Source organism: Panthera pardus, unplaced genomic scaffold, assembly GCF_024362965.1.
Source record: "Panthera pardus isolate Hobbes unplaced genomic scaffold, ASM2436296v1 HiC_scaffold_4, whole genome shotgun sequence".
Lineage (NCBI taxonomy): Eukaryota > Metazoa > Chordata > Mammalia > Carnivora > Felidae > Panthera > Panthera pardus.
This window is the reverse complement of record NW_026526969.1, coordinates 6,234,605-6,254,313: the sequence shown is the minus strand read 5'-3', so window position 1 is coordinate 6,254,313 and position 19,709 is coordinate 6,234,605. Positions and strand designations below refer to the sequence as shown.

Here is a 19,709-nt window from a genome sequence, read left to right as displayed (position 1 = left end):
AAAAGGGGGAAGTGATTTGGGTACAGAGTGACAAATGCCATGGTGTCCTCCTGGATGGACAGGACTCTGTGGGAATAGGCTGGCTGTCAGGGAAGCTTCCTTCAGCTAAGACGTGAAATGACCTGTAAACTTGCCAACAGGGGTGAGGTGAGAGTGGGGAAGCTGGACAGAACAGAGAACAACTTGTGGTGAGAGGCTTGGGGCCTGGAGAGGGCAGGGCTTATGAAGAAATGAAGGAAATCCAGAGGGGATGGGCCTTGGTGGTTGGGGTGGGGAGGACGTGAGCCAATATGGAGGCAATCATGGCGCATGGGTCTGGGTGGGATCCTGAGAGCCATAGGGAGTAGGGGACTGGAAGGATTTTAAGTAAGTGAGTGATATGGTCAGATTGAACTGTCACCTGGCTATTCTGAGGGGAGTGGCTTGGACAGGGGCATAGCCGGGTTGGGGAGGGAGCCTGGAGGCAGGTGACCCTCTTGGGGCTGTTACTGAAAGATGGTGGTGGCCTGGTTAGAGTCATGGCAGCAAGTGGGGAAGAAGACAGGTGGACACATCTAGAAATAGTGACGAGGTTGACAGGCCAGGGGCTGGCATTGGCAGGAGGGCCATCAGCTGGTGAGCCTTGGTGGCCTCATTTTGTAATGCCTACCCTGCGGGGTTCTTTGGGGGTCAAGTAGATCAGGGACGGTATCACCTCTTTCACAGATGAGTGAGAGGTGGCGAACGACATGCCCAAGGTCCGTCAGCGAGCACAAGAGCCCGCACTCTTGCTCCCTTAACCTGCTTTGCAGAACATACTTGTCTTGGCACAGATGACCTTGAATGGAGCCCTGGTAGGGGAGGGAGAAGGAAGGTACTGTCTGTTCTTCCAGGCCTGCCGTAGACCTTGAGGGAGCCACAATAAATGCTGTGTTTGTTTGATAAAGCACTTGGCTTTTGGTCCGGGCAGGAGGAAGAGCTGGAACAGGTGTGGCAAGCCCTGGGCAGCCTGAGGCACAACGGTGGGAGGTGGAATGGGACAGAGCCTGGCAGGGGGTGTCCGGGGCTGTGGATTTTGAAGAAACCGAGGACTTTCTCATGGCCCAGCCCTTGCCCTCATGTTCCCAGGCTCCTGCCTGGCTGAATAACCCAAAACATTGGTACCAGTTCGTGTTAATTGAGGTCCTTTTGCGTGCCAAGCGTTGTGCCAGGCGGAAAAGCACGCAGTCATGCCTTCCTTCTGCAAATGGGCGCTGGCCTCCGCTGGGTGCTGCAGATGGACAGAAGCTGGGGGCAGTGCCCCTGAGCTTGGGGGATGACCTTGTGGTGGCAAGTCTGATGAGAAAAACCAACATGGGGCGACTTGGTGGCTCAGTGGGTTAAGTGTCTGACTTCAGCTCAGGTCACGATCTCAGAGTTCTTGGGTTCGAGCCCCGCATCGGACTCTGTGCTGACAGCTCAGAGCCTGGAGCCTGCTTTCGATTCTGTGTCTTCCTGTCTCTCTCTGCCACCCCTCTGCTCACACTCTGTCTCTCAAAAATGAATATATGTTTAAAAAAAAAAAAAAAGGTGGGGCACCCAGGTGGCTCAGCTGGTTGTCGCAGGTCATGATCTCCCAGTTCATGAGTTCAAGCCCCGCGTCGGGCTCTGTGCTGACAGCTCAGAGCCTGGAGCCTGCTTCAGATTCTGTGTCTCCCTCTCTCTCTGCCCCATGCCCACTCATGTTCTGTCTCTCTCTGTCTTAAAAATAAATAAAACATTAAAAAAAAAAAAATATATATATATATATATATATATATAAAGCGTACGACTTTGGCTCAGGTCATGAACTCATGGTTCGTGAGTTCAAGCCCCACACTGAACTCTCTGCTGTCAGCACAGAGCCTGCTTGGGATCCTCTGTCTCCCTGTCTCTGCCCCTCCCCCACTCACTCTCTCAAACATAAATAAAGATTTAAAAAAAAAGAGAGAAAGAAACAAAACAACATAGTGCTGTGATGGGGTGAGAATAGGCTGAACGGGAACCCAGAAGATGACTCAGCTAATCCTCGACATCGCCTGGTGCCATTATCATACCCATTTTGCGGATGAGGAAGCCGAGGCTCAGAGGAGTGAACTTCCCGGCTTACCCTGTCGGTTTGGTTCTAATTTTCTTCTGCAAGGGGTGATAAGGATAAAAACGGGGAGGGGCGCCTGGGTGGCGCAGTCGGTTAAGCGTCCGACTTCAGCCAGGTCACGATCTCGCGGTCCGTGAGTTCGAGCCCCGCGTCAGGCTCTGGGCTGATGGCTCGGAGCCTGGAGCCTGTTTCCGATTCTGTGTCTCCCTCTCTCTCTGCCCCTCCCCCGTTCATGCTCTGTCTCTCTCTGTCCCAAAAATAAATAAAAAATGTTGAAAAAAAAAATTTAAAAAAAAAAAAAAAAAAAAAAAAAAGGATAAAAACGGGGAAAGGGGCACCTGGGTGCCTCAGTTAAGTATCCAACTTCGCTCAGGTCATGATCTCGCGGTTCACGAGTTCGAGCCCCGTGTTCGTCTCTGTGCTGACAGCTCAGAAGCCTGGAGCCTGCTTTAGATTCTGTGTTCCCTCTTTCTCTGCCCCTCCCCTGCTTGCACTCTCTCTCTCCCAAAAATAAATAAAAACATTTAAAAAAGGATAAAAACAGGGATGGAAAATACAAGTTAGAGGGGCCCTCATGGACCACCTGGTTCAACCCCCTGGTTGAAATGGTGGAGAAACTGAGACCCAGAAGGGGAAGGGAAGTGCTCAGAGGCACACGGAGAAAAGATCTAGAAACTCTACTCTCTCTCAGTCCAGGGTGTTCTTCACATCAAATGCCTGTCTCTCCTCCAGCCTGCTGAAGTTTTCCCGGATCCTTCCCGTGAGACTCCCCTCAGCCTGTGGTCTGCATGCCCGTGTATAGACCCTAAACTCTAAAAGCATAACAGCAGGTAGAGTTAGGACAGGCCCTGGAGCTTGGCAAGTGTGTGTGTGTGCGCGCGCGCGCGCGCGGGTCAGGGAGGAGTGTTGGATGGGATAGGAGACCTCACTGCCCCCAGGGGGCCCCGGGGAGCCCAGGCTTGGGAAGAGACCAGGGAGCCAGGGGAGGAGCTGAGGGCCTCCCACCCAAGGGGCTGTCTCCCTTCTCTGTCACATCCTTCTGGCTCAGGGGCACTGGGGGTGGGCTGCAGGGCAGGCTGGCTCCAGCCCTGGGCTGCATCTCTGCCCTAGGGTGGCCCGGGAGGCACTGTGCTCAGGCTGCCTTCTGGAAGCTGGTGGTAAATGAATAACCTTGTTCCTACCTGCAGGGCCCTCTGGGACAAAGGAGCCACTCAGGTGCCCCTCGGTTCTGACTTGGCCCAACCTGGCATCCATGGCCAGAGACTGTGGAGGTTCAAGGGCAAATGCAACCCCCTTGGCCCGTCTGCCCCCTTACTCCTTCATCAATTCCATCCCAGCCAGGCCCAGAGAAATTTCTCCTCTTAGTTCTCTCCCTCTCACCTCCTGTTGCTAAGCTTCCTCCCTCCTGACCCTTCCCCGTTGAGCCCCTCCCCTTCACTGAGCTCCCTCCTTCTCTTTGGGCCCCCTCCCCTCACGGAGGCCCCCCTACTCTGCCCTCCCCCTTTCCTGAGCTCACTTCCGGTCCAGCTCTCCCTCCAGCCTCTCCCCTTCATTCCTCCCTCACCTTTACTCCCCCTCAGGCTAGAGGAGTGGTTTCCCCAAAGCACCCCCAACCCCAACCCCTTGAACTTTCCTGGAATCTTATAGAGAATGACCTAAAGCCAGGGTGTCCCTACTATTCATCGTAACCTCCTTCCTCTTCCTTGGGTCATAAAGGGTGGCTACATGTTGGTATTCCCTAACTGGATAATTTGGGGGGAGCTGGGGTGGGGGGAGTAGCCTGCTGAAAAACCCGGTGGCCACTAGGACCTTCTGCTGAAGCTTTGCTGCAGGTGGAGAAGTCTGAGATACAATAACTGGGAAATCATTCTCTTCCATCCCATATCCTGTCCCTTGATCCTTGCTCCCTGTCAACTTGCTAACTTGGCCTAGACTCCCTTTATAAGCAAAGGTCTTGCGCCCATGGTCCAGATGTTCTGATTTTACTTCTCAACTCCCACTGGCTTTTCCGCCTGCTGCGTCTGCCCGCCCGCCTCCTGCCGAGGCCACCAGGAACCACCTTGCTGCCTTGAACCCCACGGCTACTCCTCGGGCCTCATCTTGCCTGACCACTTTTGCAACCTCAGTCACCCTGGTTTCAGGTGCCATCTGTATGCTAACAACAGCCGGCGTTGGCCACTCCCGAGTCTCAGTTCTTTACATATGCCCTGCCGCTTCCTGGACGTCTCTGCCTGGAGGCCCAACAGGCTTGCCAAACTCTGTGCATTCAAAACCGAAACCATCATCTTTCCCCAGAAACCTGGTTTCCCATTTTGGTAAATGGCATCCACCAGTCATCCCAGCAATGACCTAGGGCAGAAGATTGGGGTTATCCTAATGTTTCCATCTCCCTCACCCTACCTATCGAGATGCTTCTCAAGCCCTCATCTTGCTTCCTTCCAGCCCCTGTCAGGCCCTGCTCCTGACCCCACTGTCCCTGCCTTCTTTCTGGCCACACCATCTCCAAGAGGATGGCTGTGGACCTTCTTCGATGGTGTCCCCACCTTCTTCTCCCTCCTGGAATCCCACTTCCCCAGGGGCTCCTGGAGATGGTATTTTGGAGCATAAATCTGACCAGGCGTGTCCTTCCATGACTCCCAAAACCCCAGAGTTAAGGTCCAGAGTCTGTAATTCTGCATCTGAGACTCCATGGCTTGGCCTCCTCCTGGGCCCTGGCTGGGCCTCACCACATTCCCCTCACACTTTGCTGTGCGGCCAGCCCTGGGGGGAACTCTCTTTCCTGGTCCCAGGCACAGGCGCCCTTTCCTACTACCTGAACCTCCTGCGCCTTCTCCCGGACACAAGGCCTTCCAAGCCTGTTTAAACTCAAGCCCTACAGCCTCGCCAGAGGGTCATGCATCCTGACCCTTGGGGGTCCCTAGGAAGAAAATGAGGCCCCTTCCTCCTTGCCCCTCCAGGTGAGAAACTGCCGCCCAGCTTTACTTTTGACGCTGTTTTACCAAAACAATAGGGCTTTTTGTTCCCCCCTTCCAAATATGAAATCATAGCACTGAATGTGCTCTTTCACACGGAGAGGGAAGATTAGATGTGCAGCCGCACAGGGGAGGACGATTCTCCAAGCACAAACCCAGAAGGCAAAGACTAGGGAGGAGGGCCCGGGGCCACGCTTCTCCCAGCCCCCCCTCCCCCCCATGCCTCTGTCCATGCAGCAGGCTGGAAGTGCTCATGCCTCTCTAGGTTGGCCCTTCAATGTCTGAATCCCCAGTGCGTAGGCCAAATGGCCACCTAGGGCGCACCCAGTTCGGTTTCGAACCACACTTTCTTGGTTACCCCACCTCTGCCTTCTCTAAGCTTCATAGCGGGAGAGCAGAACCCAGCCAAGGCCAACCCTTGCGGGGCGGGTGTTGGGTAGGGAGGTGGAGGCCTGTCGGCGCTCGCTCAGAAAATAGGCGCCCGTAACTGCAAAAACGAAAGGCTTTTATTGAAAAATATCAACTGGCCCTTTCCAAGACTGCCGGTCCCTGCCCAACGCGGGCTTTGGGACCGAGGCCCGACGGGGCGGGCAAGTAGCGGCGGCCACCCGGCCCCGCTCTCCGGAGGGGCTGAGGTTTCACTGTCCGTGTGGGCTGGTCCCCCGCGCGCCGTGGGGCCGGGGAGCGGGGTGTGCTGCCCAGGAAGGGGCCGCGGGGTTGGTGCCTCCCGGTCCAGTGTGAGAGCTCCTGGCACCTGGGGGGAGGGGGGGCTGGTCTCCGAGGAGAGGCCGCACGCGGCACCGGTGGGCGCTCTCGCCCGTGGGGTGGTGGGGTCTCCCCGCGGCCGCCCCTCAGACGTAGTCCTTGCGGTCGTAGGCTGTGCTAGTGCCCGGGCCGGCGGAGCGGGGCGCGGAGTAGACGATCTTGGCGGGCGCGTACTTCTTCTCGCGCGGCGGGCAGGAGCAGCAGAGCAGCGCGCCCCCCAGCAGCTGCAGCGCCGCGGCCGCCCAGCCCACGTACAGGCCCGCGCCCATCTCACGCTTCTGCGCCTCCGGCACCAGGGGGTTGTAGAAGTCCCGGATGATGGTGTTGGCCGACCAGGACACCGGCACCAGCGTGAGCAAGGCGGCCAGCAGGAAGAGCACTCCCGCCACGATGGTGATCTTGGCCTTGGCCGTGTCGTCCTGCACGCAGTTGGTGCACTGGGCGCCCACCAGCGCCACGAGGAGCCCGAAGGCGGCCAGCAGGATGGCGACGACGATGAGGGCGCGGGCCGCCTGCAGGTCCTGCGGCAGCGCCAGCAGCGAGTCGTATACCTTGCACTGCATCTGGCCGGTGCTCTGCACCACGCAGTTCATCCACAGGCCCTCCCAGGTGATCTGCGCCGTGATGATGCTGCTGCCGATGAAGGCCGTCACGCGCCACATGGGCAGCGCGCAGCACACGATGGTGCTCAGCCAGCCCATCACGGCCAGCGAGGTGCCCGTGATCTCCAGGCCCATGGACATGGCTGCCGCGCCAAGGCCGGCTCTGCCGGGCGGCTCAGGGTGCGGGAAGACGACGGGCCGTGGCCGCCGGGCCTGGGTGGGAGCTGCCGCGCGCAGACGGAGGGATGCCTCGACGGACGCGCGGACGGCTTGGACGCACGGACGGACGGCGCGCGCTAACGGCTCCGCTCAGCCCGCTCGCCCCTAAGCAGCGCCTGCACCTGCCTGTGGCTTTGTGGGCGGGCGGCGGCGACTGGGCTGGCCCTGGACTGGGGCCGGTGAGTCTTAGATCCGTGCCCAGCGCTCCGGCGGGGGTGGGAGGGGCGGAGCCGCGGGTCCCCGGGCCTGGAGACTGTGACGTGGCCCCTCTTCCCACCTTCACCAAGCGCTCTGGGAGGAAGGACTCGCCGGGGAGTGGCGCACCGCGCGGGGTGGGGGGGTGGGGGGGTGCCAAGAGTGGGCGGGGCCGGGGCCTGCGACCCCGCCCCTCGCTCTTCATCGCCCAGTTCCCAAGCTAATTCTCCGGGGCTCGCAGGGGTTGCGGTGCAAATCACAATCTGCTCGACACTCCCCGACCTCCCCACATTTTCGGTGCCGTTCGCACAGGCGTCGTCGGGAAGGGGTCTCTGCCAGCTGGCCGGGATCCATGGGGCCTGGAAGGGCCCAGTGGGCGTGGCCGGGGCTGTTTGCCGGAGTGGGCGGCTGCTCCGGGAGCCGCACACCTGCTCCTAGGTCCCTCTGGCCTCTGAGGCTCTGCTGGCACACAATCCGGGCTTGATCCAGGCCCTGGAGGTCTGCGCTCAGAAGCCAGAAATCCGCCACTCCTCACCAAAGACACCGAGAAGATGCCCCAAACCAGCGCCGAACTCAAATTCACTTCCCAGCCCCACTGCTCCTCCCTTAGCTCCTGGATCCTGGTAGCAGAGTTGCTCTCCCCTCCCAGAAGTCCCTCCTCCTCATTGATTCCCCTCCTCCTGCGCAGCCTTGTGCTTCCTCCCTCTGGGCCCACCTTCATGAAATCGTAGTGAAAGGTTTGATCCTGGCAGAAGTGGGGAGTCAGAGGTGTTACTTACAATGCCTTCCCTCCTATTAACCTTAAAAGTAAAGCCGCCAGTTATCTTACCAGCAAAACATGGGTTTATTGGGAAATAGAGAATTGCAATCCAGGACAAGCAAGCTGCAGCAAAACCATAAGCAAGTCCAACAAAGGGGAGGATCATTATTTTATGGAGAAGGAGGAGGAAGCTGGGAGGGATTGCAAGAGTTCAGGATAATGCTGGTTTTCTCACTGGTTGAGTTGCAGGGGTGGTGAATTTCTTACAGAAGATGCTATGTACCATTTTCGCCGTGGGGGTCTGTAATTGATTATTCTGTCCTGTTGAGATTCTTCTGCTGGAGGCTGTAATTGACCATTCTTCCTGTAATTGACATGGAGTGCCAGCCTCCCCTTCTAGCTCCCCAGTTCTGCTTCACTAATTTTCACATTTCCTTCTTTTGATCAAGATCTTTCCTTGAAAGCATCGCTGATCAAGAATTAGGTATTTTGCGTATAGTGGTTTTTGTCCCTGAGTCCCTGGAAGGACCTTTTCTGGTTGTCACGCCCCACTTTGGAAGGAAAGTGCATAGCAGTTGGAAACCACTTAAGGCCAGGTTGGCATAGCAAGGAGGGTTAGGAGGGAGAGCTCTCAGGCATTTCCCATCTCAGGTCTGTATCTTCTCAAGGTTATCAGCGTTGGAGGTCATCTTGAAGAATGGAGCCAGTATAATCTTATTGGGTACATTTTTTTAAAATGAAAGATTGATAGGCAACAAGTACAGAATCAAAAGTAACGTGACAATTCCAACCTGTATGTTGGTTCTAAATCAGGACCTTAGGTCTGAAGGTAGCCAGCTGAAAATGTTTATTGGCACTTATTCCAACTTAGGGAAGAAAAGTTTCTGGCTATGAAGGCAGACCTGGACTGACATATGCCTCCTGGAAGTCCCTGCCTAAAGCAACCATGAAAGCAGAATGGTAAACACTGCCAGAGCACACGAGAGGAAGGAATCAAGTGCATTGGGAAGATCCGATGCAAAGCAGCAACACTTCAAAGACTTAAAAACACATATATTGTTATCTTGGGCGCCTGGCTGGCTTGGTCAGTGGAGCGTGAGACTCTTGATCTCAGGGTTGTTAGTTCAAGCCCCATGCTGGGTGTAGAGATTACTTAAAAATAAAATCTTTTTAAAAAGAGAGGAAGGGGCACCTGGGCGGCTCAGTCGGTTAAGTATCCGACTCTTGGTTGCAGCTCGGTCATGAGCTCACCGTTCATGGGTTTGAGCCCCCATTGGGCTCTACCCTGATGGTGCAGAGCCTGCTTGGGATTCTGTCTCTCTTCCTCTCTCTCTTCCCCTCCCTCTCTCAAAAATAAATAAAAACTTAAAAAAAAAAAAGAAATAAATAAATAGATATCTCAAATGGACTGGTTTGAAAACAAATGTTATCAAATAATAGTCTGTAAAGTTGTAAGTTCAGAGACCATGGATGTGTATAAGAATCCAATGTCAGTTAATAGTTGGTTTTTATTTTTACTTATTTATTTTTAAAAGTTTGTTTTTTCGTCTTAAAATTTTTTTTTCTTGTGATGAGAACTTTTTTTTTTTTAATGTTTTATTGATTTTTGAGAGAGATGCAGAGTGTGAGCAGGGGAGGGGCAGAGGGAGAGGGAAACACAGAATCAGAAGCAGGATCCAGGCTCTGAGCTGTCAGCACAGACCCCGATGCGGGGCTCGATCTCACGAACCACGAGATCGTGACCTGAGTGGAAATCAAGAGTCGGACGCTTAACCAGCTGAGCCACCCAGGTGCCCCAGCATGATCATTTTTAATAGAAGCCATTAGGCCTTTACACTATTGAAATATATCTCCTTTTATCCGCTGTGGGTCGAAGGAGGCAGAGGCCAAGTGTTTTGGATGTCCTGCGACTACCTCATAGGGGGAGAGTAGAGTTGCTAAGGGGGTGGGTCTGAGTTTCAGAGGACCAACAGCAATGCTTTAGGTCAAGGTGTTTGGAGGGTTTCTACAAATTTTTCCCTTTGAGTCTTAATAGTCCATTAGTACTTGTTGAAGCACCCAACCGGCAAAATGGATTCCCTGATCACCGTGAAGTTTGAGAGGGGCTCCCCAGGTCATGATAATCTTTTTCTTTTTTAAAGATTTTATTTTTAAGTAATCTCTTTTCCCCAATGTGGGGCTCAAACTTACAGCCCCAAGATCAAGACTCACATGCTCTACCGACTGAGCCAGCCAGGCGCCCTGTGATCATCTTTTCTAACAGAGGAAGCATTGGCCTGTCTACACAACAAAACTTTGGTCCAGTGAGAAAGCATATGAACCATAACTAAAACATATTTGTCCGTGAGATGGGGAAGCTGTATGAAATCCATTTATATGAACAGGTTTCCCTGGATTATACTTTGGACACGTGGGGCAAGTGAGAGAGGCACTTTCTGTGGCCCTTATGAACTTTTCACCACAAATGTTCATTCACGAATGCTATCGTTTTGTCAGTAGACCAGTGGTTTAATGCGTGTACGGTTGTAAGCACTGGGAATTTTAGAATTTCTAGTAGGGCCGATTATTATTTGGTCCCGACCAGAGTTCTCTCTCTTCTTGTGGAACCTGCAATGATACATTTCCAAAGCTGTTTTTCCCTCTCTGGGGCCAATTGTTAGGTATCTCTTGTTGATGTCTCCAAAATTATCATTTGAGAAACCATCGCTTTAGACTATAACAGGGGTTTGGCTATTGGACTCCTTGAGAGCAGCATTTCCATTTTGATGATGGAAATATCATCAGGGTGGATTACTTTGGTCCTCAAGAAGTCGAGCCTGGAGTGCCCAGGAACGTTAAGAGTCAGAGCAGCTGGCCAAAGTGTGGCATTTAATCAATTTTGGACATAGGAGTCATCCTTAATATTATTCCCATTGGAGATAAGAACATCTCATTGTTTCCACAATATTCCAAAGTCATGAGCTACCTCAAAGGCATATCAAGGATCAGTATAAATGTTTGAGGTTTTACCCACGGGTAAAGTACAAGCCTGAGTAAGAGCATATAACTCAGCCTATAACTCACTGACATTGGGCTGAAGTAGCCAGAGATAAAGGTACTGCCTTAATGACTTCAAGGGAGTGGGAAAAGCATACCCAGGACAGTATTTACCATTTTCATTCTATAAATAAGAACCATCACTATGGGCACTTGTGTGCCTCAGTCGGTTAAGTGTCTGATTTCAGCTCAGGTCATGATCTCACAGTTCGTGAGCTCAAGCCCCCGAGTCAGGCTCTGGGCTGACAGCTCGGAGCCTGGAGCCGGCTTCAGATCCTGTGTCTCCCTCTCTCTCTGCCCCTCCCCCGCTGGCCCTCTGTCTCTCTTTCTCAAAAGTAAAATAAAACATTAAAAAAAAATAAGAACTATAAATAAACCATGAAAAATCTGCATCTGTTAGAGGAGTCTTGTAAATTGTCAGTGGGTGTCAAAAGGTTATCTGTTAGCAGTAAGCAGTCATGAGGGCTTTCATCTGCGTCCATTTGTAAGCCCGTATTCCAAGATCAGATGCCCTAAGTATCTAACCTAAACGCGACCAGACTGTAGTTTTTCTTTGAAGACTTTATGTCCCTTTAAGGACAAAAGTCTTAACAGATGGATGCTGTCTTCCTGTGAAGAGGTTTGAGGAAGGGGGCAGAGAAGCAAACCATCTATGTATTTTGGCCAAATAGAGCCCGCAGAAAACGTTCTGTTTTTCACATCAGCTTTTAAGGTAGGAAGTACTCTCTGTGAAATCCTGGGGCGTTACTGTCCAGCTGTTATTTACATTCTTCCAAGTGAAGGCAAAAAGTTACTGGCTGTCCTTATCAACTGGAATACTAGAGATGTACCACATAGATCAATTACCGTGAAAAATACGCTCTCAGTGGGAGTGGATGTTGGAAATAACACACTGGAGTTAGGAATACCAGGTGCTGAGGGATAACTGTCATTTACTGCTCAGAGGTCCTGGACAAATCTTCATCCTTGGCCCTTGGGTTTTCTCATGGGTATAATTGGGGCCTTACAGGGACTTGTGCAGGGATTCATGAAGCCTTGAGCCTTGTAATCGTCTGTTATGGGCTTGATGCCTCGAAGCTCCTCTTTAGTTCTACGGCATTGATTAATTATGGGAAGAGGTTTTCAGGGATCTATTTGAATCTTGGTGGGAGGTGCATTGTGGATTCTGCTAATATCAGTTGAGGATCTTGCCCATAAAGAAGAGAATACCTGATCTGATAGGAATAAATGATCTGTGTCCCCAAGTCTCAACTATGGTGCCATCAGAGACAAAGCACAGAAAATATGCCGAAGGGCCATTTATTTTTCCTGTTTGGCTCTTCTGTCAAATTCTGGAATTATTTCTCCCTTTTAGGAGAAACAAATTCTGGCACAGTACTACTTTTCTAAGAAATCGCGGCTCAGCAAATGAATAGGGGCAGAGGAAGTAAGGAGAAAAGGGTGCCTGTCTCTCAAAGGTCATGGACAAGAGGGAGTAGGTTCAGAGACAGGAACCTGTTGGGGTTGATTAGAAATTTCTATTATTTGAACCCCTACTATTCTAGGACTTTGAGATAAGGGTTGCTTTACAGCAGACAGGTTGAGCAGTGAGAATTAGCTTCGGTGTCAATGAAGACAGAAACAGGTTCATCCCTGGCCCCTTGGAGTTTCTGGGAGCCCCGACCCTGGGAACTGCTGGGACATTAAAAACACTGACCAGAGGGCTGAAGGCAGCTGGAGTGCTTAAGTTAAAAAAAATTTTTTCTTAATGTTTATTTATTTTTGAGAGAGACAGAGACAGAATGCAAGTGGGTTAGGGTCAGAGAGAGAGAGGAAGACACAGAATCGGAAGCAGGCTCCAGGCTCCGAGCTGTCAGCACAGAGCCTGACGCAGGGCTCGAACTCACGAGCCGTGAAATCATGACCTGAGCCGAAGTCCGACGCTCAACTGACTGAGCCACCCAGGCGCCCCTGGAGTGCTTAAGTTTGTAACAATCTTAAAAAAAATTTTTTTAGATGACCTGGCTCTTTGCAATAATAGCAGAATTGAAAAGGTTATTAGTTTTGTTTATGGGCCTTCATTTGTCGGAGTTGAAAATTGAGAATTTTAGTGGTCTTTCTTTTAAAGATGTGAGCGAGTCAGTTTGCCACGCTAACTAAATCTATAGTGGTCACTTTTCCGTTCCATCCTGGTCCTTTTAACTGAAAGAATAAGATACTGGTTCAGGCCATTAATAAACAAACATAAAGTTAAATGCTACCCAAGTGGACTTAAAGGGAGACCAGAATATTCTTTTTTTTTTTTTTTTTTTTTTCTGTAGGACTAATACCTTTAAAAAAGTGTTGCTCGCCGGGGATTTCCAGTGAGTGTTCTAGCATCTTGCCAAAAGTTAGGGGCTTGTCTCTCTAAATCCCCTTTCAGGATGTTACTTTTCAGTTCATTTTATCCAGTGGCTAGGCTGGTCCTCAGCAACAAGCATGCAGACTGATAAAAATCTCAGAAACCAGGTTGGTAGGTTTGAATAACTATGTTAGATTATTCAGCAAGTTTCCAGGGGGTCCTCAGTCACTTTGGGACTTTATTTATGTCTGTCTGTCTGTCTGTCTGTATGTATATTAAAAAACTTTTGGGGCGCCTGGGTGGCGCAGTCGGTTAAGCGTCCGACTTCAGCCAGGTCACGATCTCGCGGTCCGTGAGTTCGAGCCCCGCGTCAGGCTCTGGGCTGATGGCTCGGAGCCTGGAGCCTGTTTCCGATTCTGTGTCTCCCTCTCTCTCTCTGCCCCTCCCCCGTTCATGCTCTGTCTCTCTCTGTCCCAAAAATAAATAAAAAACGTTGAAAAAAAAAAAAAATTAAAAAAAAAAAAAAAACTTTTTTAGGGGCGCCTGGGTGGCGCAGTCGGTTAAGCGTCCGACTTCAGCCAGGTCACGATCTCGCGGTCCGTGAGTTCGAGCCCCGCGTCAGGCTCTGGGCTGATGGCTCGGAGCCTGGAGCCTGCTTCCGATTCTGTGTCTCCCTCTCTCTCTGCCCCTCCCCCGTTCATGCTCTGTCTCTCTCTGTCTCAAAAATAAATAAATGTTAAAAAAAAAAATTAAAAAAAAAAAAACAAACAAAACTTTTTTAATGTTTATTTTTGAGAGAGACAGAGCACGAGCCGGGGAGAGGCAGCCAGACAGGGAGACACAGAATCTGAAGCAGGCTCCAGGCTCTGAGCCGTCAGCACAGAGCCCGACGGGGGGCTCGAACCCACAAACTGAGAGATCGTGACCTGAGCCAAAGTCGGACACTTAAGTGACTGAGCCCCCCAGGTGCTCCGGGAAACTGTTTTAACTTTGGCTCCTAATCCATCGATTGAAACAAAAAAACCACAACACACCAAAAAACCCATCAACAAGAACCAAGACCTTACATCAGATCCCAAATAAAGCCTGGAGAGCTGGGACACAAAGCATAGGGCTTGAAATTCAGGAGAACAGGTGTCCTCAAACTCCACGATCAGCGAGAAAGCAGTGAGCTGGGCTCTGTGGGTATTGGCACCTGTCTGCTTATCAGCCCCAGAGTGGTTGGGGGTCTACTCTGGATCCCACCTCTGATCACCGAGAAAGGCTGACCTTAAACATAAAACTGTTTGGGGCACCCGGGTGGCTCAGTTGGTTAAGTGTCCGACTTCGGCTCAGGTCACGATCTCACGGTTTGTGGGTTCTGGCCCCACCTTGGGCTCTGGGCTGACAACTCGGAGCCTGGAGCTTGCTTCAGATTCTGTGTCTCCCACCCTCTCTCTCTGCCCCTCCTCCCTTTGCGCTGTTTCTCTCTCTTTCAAAAATTAATTAAAAAAAAAAAAAACATTAAAAAGAACCCATAGAACTGCCCAGTATTTCAGCAGCAAAAATGGCTTTCTTTGGGAATAGTAGAGAACTCATAATCCACAACAAGCACACTAGGGCAAAACCAACCACAGGCAAGTCCAACAAATCAGGGGAGCATTATTTTATGGAGAAGGAGGAAGTTGGGAGGGCTTGTTTTGAACAGAAGTCCATTGGAGAGAAGCAGGAGTTCAGGGTGATGAGGGTTTCTCATTGGCTGAGTTTCAGGGGTGGTCAGATTCCTTATAGAAGATGCAAGATGTTCTGTATGTCCTTCCCTGTTGGGCCCGTAATGGACAGTGCTTCCTGTAATTGACATGGAGCTGTAAGGCTTGCCTCACCCCCAGCCTCTCCTTCTAGCATCCCTGGTCCACTTTAGGGAGGCTTCCCTTTATTAATGTTCTTGGGCTATTCCTGACCCTGCTTGGAGCCTTTCTGGCATTGGCCTTGGTGGTTCTGCCTGGGCTGCCCATCATTCGGTCTCACCTCTCGCCCCAGCAGTTGGATTTCCTGCAGCCACTCACCCCACCACGTCCTATCTCCTTTGCATACTTCATACCCTCCTTAGCGTTAAACATCCTCCGTCGTACTTGAGTTTTCTAATTTATTTTTCACTCTTCCTTTCTCTTCTCCAGTATGTCAGCTCCACTGGGACATCCAGAATGTCCTCAAACGGGCGAGGGTTTCTGCCGGTTTTATTTGCTGCGAGGGAGCTTTGTAATCTAGTAGGAACCAGGGGCACCTCCAGGTGAGATGAGAGGCGTCACGGAGCCGGCCCTGAGCGTTTTTCTGGCTTGCCCCATGTCTGTCAAACCACACGCATGCAGCCTCTTCCCTAAGTGCCCGGGCCCTGGGGTGATAGGAGAGTAAGGTAAACAGGGCCAGAGGGCCATGAAAACCAGGGTCCCTGCTTCTTTCAGGGGCAAAGGTCTTGGGCTGGGCCTGTTGGGGCTGGGCTGGGCAGGGCTGGGAGTGCCCGGCCAGAGGGCCCAGCTGGTGCTGGGTGGGGGCTGCCTTAGAGGAACTTCGTAAGCCTGGGTCCACCTCACTGGACTGCTGGCTGCCCTCAGTTTCCTGTTTAGTGAGGGTGGCTTTGGGCCAGAAGAGAAACAGAAGCCTCAGGCAGTGTGGCTGGGCGTAGGGGGGCCGAGCTCAGGTGCTCTGGGCCAGAGAACGGGTCCCTGGCTGGTGGTGCCTGGGTGGGGTGCTGTGTGCTCTGTCTCTTGCCAGCTGCGAGGCCGAGGAAAGTCGTATCATCTCTTACCTTAGTTTCCTCTTCTGTTAAATGAGGGAAACGACGTCTACATGACCCACCTCACAGGTCGGGGATGAGAATGGACGCAGTGGGAGTGCAAATTAGAAAACAACCCAGGCGGGCCATGCAAACGTGCAGGGAATGTGGAGCGAGTGTGGGGTATAGCTGGACAGACCTAAAGGTGAGCCCGGCTGCCCCTCCCCAGCCGTGTGAACTTGAGCAGGTACTTTTTCCTCCTTGAGCCTCAAGATCCTCACCTATGAGGAAGGGTTTGTTCTGAGATGCTTGGGTTGGCGGCGGGGGGGGGGGGGGGTGGGGGGAACGGGGGAACAGGGTGGGGTGTGTGTGTGACGGACAAGGAGAGGTGCCTTGCTCCTGAGGCTGAGGGATAGGGACGTCCTGGGCAGGGCCGCGCAGAGATGAGGTATCAGGGACAGAAAGCTTTGTGCCCTGGGGCCAAACTTCAGGGACTCTGCAAATAAGACTTTGGCTCTGGGCAAACAGCTCCAATCAGCTTTGTGCTTAATATCTACCACGGTTCTTACAACCCAATAATAAAAAGACAAATAACCCAATTTAGAAAATGGTCACGGGATCCGAACATTCAGAATAGACAAAGAAGACACACGAATGGCCGAGAAGCATATGAAGAGATGCTCCAGGCCTTTAGTCGTTAGGCAGATGCAAGTCAAAGCCACGAAGAAATGCCACTTCATACCCACGAGGACAGCTGGGATCGTAAAGACACACACAGACAAGTGGTGACAAGGAGCTGGAGGAACTGGAACCCTCACACCTGGTGGGAATGTCAAATGTCAGAGCTGCTTTTGAGAACAGTCCAGCAGCTCCTCAACAGGTGGTTACTTTTTTGCCCCGGCATTTCCACTTCTAGGTGTGTACTCAGGGGACACGAGATATATGTTCACGCAAAAGCACGTACATGAATGCTTGCAGCAACGTTATTCATAACAGCCAAAAAGTGGAAACACCCAGGGGCGCCCAGGTGGCTCAGCGGGTAAGCGACCAACTTTAGCTCAGGTCACGATCTCACGGTTCGTGGGTTCCAGCCCCGCCTCGGGCTCTCTGCTGTCAGCACAGAGCCTGCTTCGGATCCTCTGTCTCCTTCTCTCTCTGCCCCTCCCTGACTCACACACCTGCTCTCTCTCTGTCTCTCTCTCTCAAAAATAAACATTAAAAAAGAAAAGTGGAAACACCCTAAGTGTCAGCTGGTGAATGGTTAACCAAATGTGGTATGTCTATCGATGGAATATTATTTGGCCATAAAAAGGAATAAAGTACCGATACCTGGATAAACTTTGACAACTTTATGGGAAGTTAAAGATGCCAGTCACAAAGCGTGACATGCTAGGTGATTCCTTTTGCAAAAAATATCCAGGGGCGCCTGGGTGACTCAGTCGGTTAAGCGTCTGACGTCGGCTCAGGTCATGATCCCACAGTTCGTGGGTTCGAGCCCCGTGTCAGGCTCTGTGCTGACAGCTCAGAGCCTGGAGCCTGTTTCAGATTTTGTGTCTCCCTCTCTATCCCTGCCCCTCCCCTGCTCACACTCTGTCTCTGTCTCAAAAATAAATAAACATTAAAAAATATATATATCCAGAGCAGGAAAATCTATATAGAGACAGAAAGTAGACTGGTGGTAGCTGGGGGGTGGGGGTGTTGGGAGGAAACAGGGAGCGGCTGCTAATGAGTACAGGGTGCTTTTTTTTTTATGGTTATTTATTTTGAGAGACAGGCAGAGAGAGAGAGAGAGAGAGAGAGAGAGAGAGCGCACACCACTGTGCTCAGGACCTGCAGCATGTCTGTGGGTGTACGTGCCCCAGAGTGTGGGAAGGAGAGCAGGATGTTGCTGTCTTTGAAGGAAGAGGGCTGTGAAGGGGTGGGAGGAGGCTGAGGCTCGGGGGCTCCAGACACAATGCATCCCCCCCACCCCCACCCCAAAGCACACTCCTGAGCCTCCTGTCTTTCAGCAAGGAACGCTGCAGGGCTGAGTGATGTTTGGAAGGAGAGTTCTGGGGCTGTGCTCATCCAGGAAAGCGTTCCACAGGAAGCTGGGCAGGGGCGGGTGGAGAAGGATTTGGCTGCTGGAGGCACTAGGTGTGATTGGGTAGAATGGGGTGTGTGTGTGTGTGTGTGTGTGTGTTTCCAAGGAGCATGGGGCTAGGAAAAGAGGAACTGAAGGAAGAGTGCTTGCAGCTAGATTAGCCTGTTTCTTATCTCCTCCCCAGCGTCCAACCCAGAGAGTAGCCATCCTCCTGTGTCTCCTGTCCCAGCGCGCTCTGGCTGGCCTTCTACTCGCCCCCGTAGGCAGTCACCACTAGGGCCACATTCTTGCAATCTCCAGCATTGGAAGTGTGAGAGTTGTGTGCAGAGGTGGGGGCAGGGGAAGAGCCTAAGCCTGAGGAGTTTGGGGGCCCACCTGTCCCTTGCTGGGGGCAAACCATGTGGAGCCCAGGGACGAAGGTACCCAGGGAGCCCATCTGTGCCTACTGTGGATGCTGAGTCCTCGGAGGAAGTGTCACCCTGTAACTGGTGGCAGCATCTGGGTGTCGGTGTGGTGGAGGGTGTGTGTGTGTGTGTGTGTGGACGTGCAGTATTTGTGTATGATGTGTCCGGATGTGTGAGAATGAGGACTAAGCAGTAATGATTCTGCATATCGCTAAATGTGTGTTTTAAACTCTGTTATCAATTTCACTTGGTCACGGTGCTAATCTGTGTTCCCAATGCTTGGCCAAGGGTTGCAAACGGCAGCCCAGGGGCAGAATTCAGCCCGTGGAGTTTTGTTTGACCAGCACAAAGTTCTTCTACAGACTGAGTTAGAATGCTTCTCAGCGGGGCATGCGTACTTCACTTGCTGCCGGAACCCCCCACCTATGATCTTTGTTTGTTTGTTTAATTCACCTTTTCATTTTGAGATCATGGTAGAGTCACATACAGTGGGGGGCACCTGGGTGGCTCAGTCAGTTAAGCGTCTGACGCTTGGTTTCAGCTCAGGTCACCATCTCCTGGTTTCGTGGGTTCGAGCCCTGCATGGGGCTCCTCACTGACGGCGCAGAGCCTGCTTGGGATTCTCTGTCTCCCTCTCTCTCTGCCCCTCTCAGACTCACGCTGTCTCTGGCTCACTCAAAATAAATAATCTTAAAAAAAAAAGATTCACATACAGTTGTAAAAACTGATAAAGCAATTTGTAAAAAGCAATGCAGAGACCCCTATACCCTCTATCAAGTTTCCCCCAGTGATGACGTCTTGCAGAATTATAGCCCAGTATCGCAACCAGGATATTGACATTGGTAGGATACAGAGCAATTCCAAACCTCAAGGGTCCCTCATTTGCTCTTTAATAGCCACACCCACTTCTCTCCTAACCCCACCCCCTCTTTGCCAACAATCACTCATCTGTTGTCATTTCAAGAAGGTTGTATAAGGGCACTTGGCAGGCTTAGTTGGAGGAGCCTGTGACTATCTCAGGGTCATGAGTTTGTTTGTTTTTTTTTTTTTTTTCCATGAAATTTATTGTCCAATTGGTTTCCATACAACACCCAGTGCTCATCCCAAAAGGTGCCCTCCTCAATACCCATCACCCACCCTCCCCTCCCTCCCACCCCCCATCAACCCTCAGTTTGTTCTCAGTTTTTAAGTCTCTTATGCTTTGGCTCTCTCCCACTCTAACCTCTTTTTTTTTTTTTTCCTTCCCCTCCCCCATGGGTTTCTGTTACGTTTCTCAGGATCCACGTAAGAGTGAAACCATATGGTATCTGTCTTTCTCTGTATGGCTTATTTCACTTAGCATCACACTCTCCAGTTCCATCCACGTTGCTACAAAAGGCCAGATTTCATTTTTTCTCATTGCCTCGTAGTATTCCATTGTGTATATAAACCACAATTTCTTTATCCATTCATCAGTTGATGGACATTTAGGCTCTTTCCATAATTTGGCTATTGTTGAGAGTGCTG

The 19,709-nt window shown here is 51.6% G+C and overlaps 1 protein-coding gene across 1 annotated transcript; it reads right to left on the bottom strand.

Annotated features, from left to right (window-relative positions):
* Positions 1 to 5,551: 5,551 nt before the first annotated feature.
* CLDN3 (claudin 3) lies at positions 5,552 to 6,923 on the bottom strand. The gene has a single exon (XM_019421685.2). The coding sequence runs from the start codon at positions 6,573 to 6,575 to the stop codon at positions 5,919 to 5,921; it is 657 nt and encodes a 218-aa protein (XP_019277230.1). The 5' UTR covers positions 6,576 to 6,923; the 3' UTR covers positions 5,552 to 5,918.
* Positions 6,924 to 19,709: the final 12,786 nt, after the last annotated feature.

Excerpts from the sequence above, each read along its gene's own strand:
- CLDN3 (XM_019421685.2), bottom strand. The coding sequence starts at position 6,575 with ATGTCCATGGGCCTGGAGATCACGGGCACCTCGCTGGCCGTGATGGGC.